A 10,288-nucleotide genomic window follows, 5' to 3' on the forward strand; every position below is an offset into this window, starting at 1 on the left:
TTGAAAGGTTGCTTTAAACCCCCCCCCCCCCTGATGCTTAGAGCGTTACAAAAATTTTAAAGAAAAATATTGTTAGAAGATTTTGAATACCAAGAAAAAGCATTACAAATGGGAGAAGTCAGTTTATAAATAAAAGAATTGAAACAATAATGGAAAGTTTTGGAATCAAACATATACTTGTCATTGAAATTAAAAGAATATTGGAAAAAATTGTAAATTATAATAGAAAATATTGGTATGCTAGGCTTGAAAATGCATTATAGGCCTATAAGGCTGCATATAAAACTCTTATAGAAATGTCACCATATAAGCTCATATTTGAAAATGCGTGTCATTTGCCAGTAAAACTTGAGCATAAAACTTACTAGGCTATAAAAGAATTTAATTATAATCTGAAAGATGCTGAAAAGAAATGATTATTGTAATTAAATGAGCTCGAAGAAATTAGTAATGAATGTTATGAGACTGTAAAAATATATAAGGAAAAGATGAAAATTTTGCATAATCGAAAGATCTTAAGAAAAGATTTTGAACCTGGACTAGAAGTTTTACTATATAATTCAAGATTAAAATTATTTCCCGGAAAACTTAAGTTCAAGTGGTTTGGACATTTTTCATTGAAATTATTTCCCGGAAAACTTAAGTCCAAGTGGTTTGGACATTTTTCGTAATAAAATTCTATCCATATGGTGCTGTGGATAGTAAAAATCCAAAAATGAAAGAATATTTAAGGTAAACAGACATAGATTGAAACCTTACATAAGTGAAAACAAAACTATATTTAATGAAATTTTGATGTTGGGTTAATTAAAGTAAACATTGGATACGTCGGGATGATGACATTAAACCAAGCTCTTCATGAGAGGCAACCCAATGTTATCTATATGGACTGAATTTTTGTTGTTTATTGTTGTAAAGTTTTAGTTTTAATGTTATGTTGAATGTATTAAGTGTTAATGAAACCCACATGATGAGAAGAGGCCCAAAACACTAAATTTATTGATCAAGATGAGGTTTGAGCATGTTGATTGGACCTTGGACTAAGTGGTGCTAATTATGGCACTAGCGCCTAAGGACAAAACCCTGGTGCCTAAATGCTCTGTTATAGAAAGCCTAACGCCTAAGCGCCCAGATAGGCACCTAATCGCCAAAGTTTGGAAATGTTTAAATAACCATCCCAAACAGTTTTAGAACCTACTTCTTTGCCCTCAAAACTACCATAAGCTTGTATGATGTTCATAAAAGGTCATCATCTTAGCATTTGGGACCATTTAGGAGGAGGAAAAAGGGAAAAATCATCTTTTCTTAGATACTACGGCACCTCAAACCAAGGGAAGCAAAATCAATCGTGTATTTGATAGAAAAAAGTTCATCAATGAAGAAGAATCAAATTATTACAATGGATTTCTTGTGTCAAATAAATTGATTAAGGAAAGAGGATTTATTACAGTTGGTGGTGAAATGGAAGCGCCAATTGTTCAAAGAAGCTGGGAAGTGTTCTGTTACACTACCGCTGTAGCAATTATTTTTGTAGTTAAGGAGTTCTACGCTAATCTTCCAGAATTACATCAAGGTTTAGTCTTTGTTAGAGGCAGGTTGGTACCATTCAATCCATCTTGTATCAATGAATTTTTTTATTGGAAAATGTTCCTATTTGCAGTTATTGCCAATTTTGCCCCAACCACAAACAAATTGGACAAAATTTTTAGATTCCTTTTTGATGGTGAAGGAGCTTGGAAGATAAAGACTAAATCAAAACTAAGTATTTTGCTTCAAAATTAAACTCATCCTTTATAGCTTGACATTTCTTCCTTGCTGCCAAGTTGCCTCCTTCTAAAAAATTTAGGAAGGAAACAAAGGATAGTGCTATCCTAATATATTGCATTCAAACTGGTAAGTCAATTGATGTAGGGCATTAATTTTTTGATCCATAATTTGATTTTCATTAAATGGATCCACTAAGGGGTTATAACATCCAATTATTATTTTTTCTCTATGTAGTCAAGCCTGGGTACAATATGAGAATTGAGAAAAAGGTACTTTTTCCTTGGAAGCCCATGAACCAGTTTGTTGTGTTGTGTGATAACATTGATATTCAAGCGGGGCATGGTGGTAGTTCTTATATGGACTAGTCTTCTTCTCATCCTTCCATATCATCATCACGACCATGACGAGTTGCTAGAATTGCAGGTATAACATAAAAGGTTATGAAGATAGAGGGCAAAATGATCATTATTAGAACTAGAGTTAACAACTACTCTGATTAATTTGATAATCTGGACTGACAGATTAAACTTTAAGCATATTTTGTCACAAAGTTCCAAGAGGCACAAATATAGATAAATTGTGTTTGTGAATTTTATATGTGATTATTGGATTAATATTTGTATCGTGGTGTTAGTGTGCTTCATCTATAATTATGTGTCAACATGTTTAGGTTAATTGAATTGCTTGGATTGTTCATACTATGGTGTCAAGTGTTTGTTCAAATGAAAGTTGGGAGAAGTTTAGAAGAAGATAAATTATCTAAATGATGTTGAATTGAACAAATTAGGGTACCCTTCTCTTTTGTTCACTTTATGTAAACAATCAATAGTTAGTTTTGAGATGTGGGAGGAGTACTACACCTCTTGAAGCCTATTAGCAAGTCTAATGTGAATCTATATAAAGAAAATGTTGATTCTGGTCTTGAGCCTAGCTCTTCAGATGTTCCTTCTACTTATAGGCCCTCCACCTCTTGTGCTTCTACTTATCCTCCTACCAGCATAGACACTATGCTTGATTGTGTATATGATATACAAGATGATATATCATTTGTACAAAGTCAAGTGCAAGACATTGATGATCATTTGGAACACTTTGATTCTTATCTCAAATGAAAAAGTGATTATGAAGAAAGTTTCAATTTTTCTCTTCTGAACTTTCTTAAGGGAAATAAGACTATGGAGTTTCCTTCTTATCCACAATATCTGAGGTAAGAACGTTGCAATCCTATGGAAGAAGATGGTGATGATGATGAGGATGATGAAGAGTAGTAGATAATTTTGAGTTTTGGTGTTACTGCTTATGACTATGTTATTATAATGGAATTAGTGTTATTTGTCACTACTGCTTTGTAAATTTTGTACTTTTTGCTTTTACTACAATATTGTTTCCTTTTTTTCTTTAGTTCATTTATATTACTTCTTGTGTGATAGAGTAGTCTTTTACATGGCAATTTTTCATGATATAACATGTTTAATTGAGATTTACTTGCTACTACACACCTTTCTTTACTTTTTATACTTGTATACCTTTCATGTTTAGAACTGTTGATAAGAAAATAATTTAGAAAAATTTTCTTCCTACCTACATTTTTGTATTAAATGTTCTATTTAAAAATTTAAGTTTGGGGGAGGGAGAAAAACTTTTTTTAAAAATTAAGCTTTATTTGTTCTCAATAGACTAGATTTAAAAATTATTTTGAAATAATCTATGATATATGGGGTTATCTTTAAAGAACTATATTTTTGATTCTATGAATATTATAGTAGACTTAAGTTAAAATTATTTTGGTGATAAGGGGTAGTTGAAGAGTTAAGATATTTAGCATAAGGGAATAGGGATATGCTTTTACTATTTGTAGTAAGAAAAATTGTATTTTTTGAAAAACCAGGAATCTTAGATTTACACTTTAAAAAGAATTGAGATATGAAAAATCAATTTTAAAACTAATACACATTATCAAGTAAGGAAATGTGATATGTTTTTAACTTTAGGAAAAGAATGGTGAAGTTCAAAATCATTAAAGGCTATCCGGATATAGTAATTCTCACATAAGAAAATAAGGATTAAAAAGATCGTGAAAAAAAAGAAAAAGAAATGGAAAAGAAAAAAAAAAGAAAATAAGTGGGGAGAGGCTTGAGAAGATGCCTAATTACAAATTGGCTTCACCTGAATTATTTTAATGGAAGAAAGCTAACTACATTTCTGAGCTTATTATCAATTTTAAATGTATTAGTTAAATCTTTACTAATGGAGTTTTCATATAATTCTATCTTTTATTCTTCTAGGATTCCTAAGTTTGACAAATTACAATTATTTTTGAAATGAAAAGAAAATCAGAATTCCTAATTTAATTACTAGATATTCTTATACCCTAGTTCTAACATGAGTTATTGAAAATTTTTCTAAAGTTACACTTTCTCATTTATGGGGCAAAACTATTGGAATCCTTAATGAAATCCACTACCATAAGTTAAAGTATATGGTTATAAAATAGGAGATTTACTTGAGGGCAAGTAACAATGAAGTTTGGGGGATTTTGACATGCCTGAAAATGTGCAATTTTTTATATAAATCTAATGCTTATTTTAAGTGATATTGCACTTTAATTGAAGTTGTTTTTGTAATTTTGATTACAATTACAATAAGTTAAGCAATTGGAGCAAATGAAGTGAATGGAGCAATTCAGAGCCAAATTGAGCAGAGAATAAAATTTTTACTTGGTGCCTAGGCGCGAGGCAGTTATTTCATTGCTTTTAGAAGACTAGCAACTAAGCACCAAAGTTGGGAGCTTAAGGGAAACAATTGATTTTTTTGTTAAATGCAATGTATTTGGACAAATTTTGAAGGAGCATCTGAAGTGACTCTTGGGGATTTTGAGGGTTATTATAAGGGGGTCTCTCTTGAAGTAAGGATCTATTAAGATGTGTGTGGGGTGTGTCTCTTCAAGTGAGGGGGTGTGTCTATTGGAGTGAGACTGTACGGAGAGTTGAGAATTCTTCAAAGTAACTTCAGGAAATTTTCTTAGGGAGGAGTTTGAGATAAGTTCTTTGTATTTTTGTTTGAGTTTTGTTAAAGTTTATTGTGTGAACCTGATTTTAAATATCAATCCATGTGTTTTTTGTATTTTCCCCATGAAATATGATTTTTTTATTTATCTTTCTCCTTGTGATGAGAAATAATAATGTGTAGGATTAGAATTATTTAGAATTTCTTTTATTTCAATATTGTGATAGTATATTACCTCATGCTTATTTTACTTATGTAAGTTGGCCAATTCATATGTTAAAACATAGTATGAAAACGTAATGACCCGGGAGGGTTATGTTTTCTCTCAATTATTAATTACCAAACTAAACTTTAGGATGAAGAAAAAGTAATCTTGGGGTGAGTGAAAATAGATAGGGAGATAGGTTTTAACGGGTGTAAATTGGTGATTTTAGAGTGACAGGCTAGAACCTTAACCAATTTGATCTAGGGTTTGAAATTTAAGGCTAGGTTAGCTAAATTAAGGCTTATGTGGGCACTCTAAGGCGAAAGGTTAGAATCTACCCAGTATAACCAAGGATTTAGGAACTTAACTCTAGGTTAACTAATATTCTATATGCACTCAAAAGAGGGTAAAGAATAGGTATGCTCCTATTTTTCACAAAACTACATTTAAATTTATAAGCATGTGATTCCTACACTGATTATCATCTCATTAAAAAGAGAAGGACTTTGACTTTGATATAATTTGAACACTTCTATGTAAAGCTAGTTTAGGAACATTTTGCATTTTCTTTAAGTTTAGAAATAGAATTAGTAGGTATAAGTACTCCTTTTTACACATATAAATTTGATCTTAATTGCTATATTAGTTACTTACAATTTAAGTAGGGTTTTACTAAGTCTATAAAAAGATTTTTTCTTTCCCAGTGAGATTAATACTTGGAACTCCATTAGAGCCTTATATTACTTGAATGATATGTACACTTGCTATCCTAGTGAATTTTTGAAATCAATAATTAGAAAATATATTTTAAAATTAATAATACCTACATCACTAGGAGTAGCCGCTATAAACACATAAAATTATATTATCAGCATAGAATCAGGTATCACAGATCCTAGACAACATCGTTATTCATTCCCCTTGTAACACGCTCAAAAGAGTCGACCATCTCATTCACTCTTCACTCCAACGACCCACAAGATAGTTGTTGACCGCTATTCATTCCTTACAAAGCATTGAAAAGTTCAGCTAGCTGGTTGATCACATCGTCGGTTGGTGGTTGGTTCCCTCTAGTCGACTGGTGAAGCATGGTTCTTGAAATTATATGTTTAGTAGCAACATTGGCTGACCACGACATGGGAGTGCTGACTTTCTGTACTTCTGACGAAGGACCGTCCAAAGTCTCTGTTGTACAAAAGTGTTTGAGAACAACAACTATCTCTTGGCTGATCAGATCAACCTAATGAGTCCCTTCCATGATGATCATAACAGGATCCATGAGAGGAGTCAAAAACCCCTGATTTTCTTCCATTCTTGCTATTTTTTTGGTTGATCAACATCAGGGCCAGCAAAAGATGCTACTTCATTATTTTTGAGTTGATCGCATAATCCTTGAGTTTCTTCTTCCTTACAACCATCATCTTTTTCTTTGTCTTTTCTCGTACAGGGGTAGAAAGGGGATGCAGAGGGAGTTGAAAATCTTCTAGTGCAATTCGAAGTGCCTCGTCATCAAAACGAGTTGGGGCTCTCACATTAGACATGAAGGCATTTTGATATTTGATATTGGAAGGAGAAGGGAAGAATGCTGACCCTATTTATTAAGTTTTTATGGGCACGAAAAACTATGAAGTAACCATTGTGCTTTGATGAGATTTAACTAATCATTTTCTTTTCCTTTTGTAGTTACGAAGGAGCAAGAAATTGGAGAACTAATATATTTATAGAAAAAATTTAAGCATGAATCCTAAAAAGGTCAAACAGACTTAGAGGTCTTCACTGTTTTCGATTGGAATTCCATGTGAAAGATTGGCAAACGATTAGTTAACTCAGCTCGCTTTCCCCGATGACCGATAATTGAACCTAAACGGCCGATTGAATCTGCTAATCACCATAATCAGTCAGAAACAAAGTGTCTGACAGTTAGAAGTAAAATATAGTCAGTTTTATATTATACCCAATGGTTGCAACCCAAGTTTAGGAAAAGACAAGGAATGCCCCCTAACCATTGGGATAATGGTGTAATTGTTTACAAAAGCCACCTATGATTATAAATAGAGGCTAGATGATGAATAAATGTTACACACTCATCTCAGTGAATTTCCCTTGGACCCATATTTTCTTGTCTCTATTTTATCCTTTCTTCCCTACTTTCATTCTAAAAACTCTCCCGGTGTGTCCATTACAACAATCTAGGATCCAACAATACTTAAAAGTAATTTTAAAAATAATTGCAAGCAAGGAAAATCGCATATCCTTCTTGTCCTCTCAAGTTATCGATTGCCTCCTTTCATCTCTTTGAATGCCAACCTCTTTTTCCCCCTCAACCATTCTCTCGTAGATTGATTCCTCCTCTTTCCATCAAAACATCCATAAACAAGCATTCATTCGACTCTAATAATTGAGAATCATGCTCTTTTAGCATGAAGAAGAGTGACTGTTTGCTTCTGCATTTTGCATCCGCCGATCATCTCAGAGCAGTCCCCCAATCTCTATTCATTTCTTGAAAGCAATCCACAGCCCAAATCTTAGCTTAGAAGTTTTCCAAGTATACCAAATCCTGTTTGCGAGGCTGCTAATCTCGTTTTGTTATAGTTTGCTGGCTTCTCTTTCCAATAATTTGTTGGTTGCATTTCCAATGGCGCACTGACAGCCAAACTATCTTTTCCAGCAACCAATAATGTGTCCCCTACTTTTCTTCAATCCGCTTCATTTTATTGCTCATGAACAGCTAAACTCTTCCATCCCATAGCCTGTACAGAACTTTCTTTCGAACCATTCCCATCAACAATAGTACGTGGATAACAGATCAACCCAAGCAATGCACATTTGTGGATATCAAATCAGATTTTCTTAGCAATATGGCTTATTTTTCATTGGAATTGATAATAATACTTAAGAACTCGTCCAAAATGTTGTTCTAGATATTCCCATAAAGAATATGTTAGGGATGGCAACAAAATTGTTACATGTTAAAGATAAAATAAAAATTTATATTATAAAAAAAAAATAATAATATACTAAAATTTTCTTATTGAACATTTTAATATTAGTATAATTTTAATTTATTTTTTCAAAAATTGAAAATCTTAATAAAAAGAAAAATAATAGAAGCAATATTGAATATGCGTGAAATACACTAATTTTTAAGCGGCGCATATATTTTTTATGAGGATTACTGTTAAACTAATTATGAGTACAACAGAATCAGAAGAATCACTTTTAAGCCATAATAAACTCTTTCACGAGGATAAAATATTACATTCAGAATCAGAAGAATCAGAAATACATTAAATTTTAAGGACGCAAATCTAATATTGAGCGAATGTGTTAAGTGGGTCCCATCATAATATACCGGTATTGATCAGTGTTAAAAATAATCGGACTCACTTGACACGTGAAATCCCATCATTAAAATCTGGATGCCCATCTTCTCATCACTTTTAAGCCATAATAAACTCTTTCACGAGGAGAAACTATTACATTCAGAATCAGAAGAATCAGAAATACACTAAATTTTAAGGATGCAAATCTAATAATGAGAGTCATGTGTTAAGTGGGCCCCACTATAATACACCGATATTGATCGGCATTAAAAATAATCGGACATACTTAACAAGTGACACCCATCATTGAATTCTGGAGGCCCATCTTCTCGTTTCAGTTCATTACGCCAAAACAAAGAAGGAAAACCTTGTTTTCTTTATTCGTCTGAGTGAGTCTTGGCTCTTGCCCACTTGTCCACTAGCATTCAATTATTTCACAGAAAGAAAGCAGAGAAAGTAAGTGCATTTACAACAGTAAAGGACACCACACACTAAAAGCTCATTTGGTTGCTCGTGAATAAAAAAAATAATGATATTTGTTGTAATAATTATAATAATAATAGTAAAATAAATATTTAAAAGATATCATTTTGCATTATAAAAAAATTGTGGAGTTCGAATCAGTGCTGATTATCTAACAAATTTCATCACTTTAAAGAATACTTTGCAATCTTCTAACAACCAAGTGGGCCTGAATAGAAGAAGCCATGAAGGCAAATTGTGCATATTCAAGAATAAAAAAGAGGGGAAGATTTATGTTTATAATGATGATAATTGTAAGAACTAAGGCCTACAATTCTTATGGAGGAAGAAGAGTTCTTTCATCAAAAATGCAGCTCCTAACCAAGGTATTAAAGGATGAAGGAAATGGCAGCTCCTCAAGCTCATCAAATATGTCTTTGTCTTCCAAAGAACAATTTACTGGTTCTATTGAGGAAGGAAAGGCGTCACCTTTTCCTTGAACTTTCTCTGTTGATTCCTCTAAACTCTTCAATAAAGAGGTTTCATTCGCATCTCCTGCATTTCTGCTAGTTTCAGATGAGCAGCAATCTTCTTTGAGGAAGGGAATGTGTGAAGAGTTAATAGCTTTGTTAAGGGAGGAGAGGACTGGGCCTGGATGATTGTGGTTGGAAGTGTAAGTAATGATAATAAATGATTCATCTTTTTTGCACCTCTCTACTTGTTTCTTGGCAGAACAACCCTTTGAGCTGCTGCACCTGTAATATGCTCTAAATACAAAAGAGGGCAAGAAAATGTAAGAAGACAAAAAATAAAAGATAAAAATATAAGGAATAAAGACTACCTTGGATATGGTGAATCCTTTATTGGCTTCTGCCCGTACTTCCTCCAAGACCAGTAATCAGGAGGTGCCTCACCTCTATGCTTTGCAAGATTAGCTTCAGCTCTTACTATAACCACAGTCTTCTGAGTCATTTTCCTATATGAACCAACCAAAAGTTGGAGATACATAAATTTAGATATATAACAACAACATCTTATAAGAAGATTTCTTAAACGCCAAAATGATTAAAAGATCTCACCTTCTTTTTGGGTCTGAAACATCTATCATAAGTTGTTTAGATGGAAGACCATCCATTGTAATTTGATGAGCTCTTTTCTCTATTCACATGAAGCAGAGAGAAAGAGGATGATGAGACGATACGAATCTGTGCCACATTTAATCATGCGGGCATAAGAGGACAGACCTGTCGCTTTGGTTCCCATATTTTATCTCATTTAATATAGTAGAAAATGATGAAATAAATGTACGTGATAGGGATTCAATGTAAATATTACCCATCTCCCAAGCAGGGCCGCATACCTAAAAGGCAACATAAAATCAATCTTGTACTTAAGAAATTCAAAAAGATAAGAAAAATTTTATCACAGATCTCTCATTGGAAAATTATATCAAAATATAAGAATAACTCATAGTAGATCTCTCATTGGAAAATTATATCAAAATATAAGATACTAACTCATAGTT

The 10,288-nt window shown here is 32.7% G+C and overlaps 1 protein-coding gene across 2 annotated transcripts; it reads right to left on the minus strand.

Annotated features, from left to right (window-relative positions):
* Positions 1 to 8,428: 8,428 nt before the first annotated feature.
* LOC110031843 (probable WRKY transcription factor 65) lies at positions 8,429 to 10,074 on the minus strand. Of its 2 annotated transcripts, none has more exons than XM_020735259.1 (4): positions 9,843 to 10,074; positions 9,605 to 9,739; positions 9,146 to 9,530; positions 8,429 to 8,719 (listed from the first exon to the last, which is right to left on the minus strand). In XM_020735259.1, the coding sequence occupies exons 1-4, from the start codon at positions 9,896 to 9,898 to the stop codon at positions 8,636 to 8,638; spliced, it is 660 nt and encodes a 219-aa protein (XP_020590918.1). In that variant the 5' UTR covers positions 9,899 to 10,074; the 3' UTR covers positions 8,429 to 8,635. The 2 variants fall into 2 exon arrangements, with proteins under 2 accessions (XP_020590918.1, XP_020590919.1); XM_020735260.1 differs by having other exon boundaries at positions 9,253 to 9,530; positions 9,843 to 10,070.
* Between the last annotated feature and the right edge of the window lie 214 nt (positions 10,075 to 10,288).

Source organism: Phalaenopsis equestris, unplaced genomic scaffold (genome assembly GCF_001263595.1).
Source record: "Phalaenopsis equestris unplaced genomic scaffold, ASM126359v1 Scaffold000851, whole genome shotgun sequence".
NCBI classification, from domain to species: domain Eukaryota; kingdom Viridiplantae; phylum Streptophyta; class Magnoliopsida; order Asparagales; family Orchidaceae; genus Phalaenopsis; species Phalaenopsis equestris.

Coding starts and splice junctions, on each gene's coding strand:
- LOC110031843 (XM_020735259.1), bottom strand. CDS start 9,898: ATGGATGGTCTTCCATCTAAACAACTTATGATAGATGTTTCAGACCCA. Junction 9,531..9,604: donor AAGGATTCACCATATCCAAG/GTAGTCTTTATT, acceptor TTTTGTATTTAG/AGCATATTACAGGTGCAGCA. Junction 8,720..9,145: donor CTTCATCCTTTAATACCTTG/GTTAGGAGCTGC, acceptor ATTGAATGCTAG/TGGACAAGTGGGCAAGAGCC.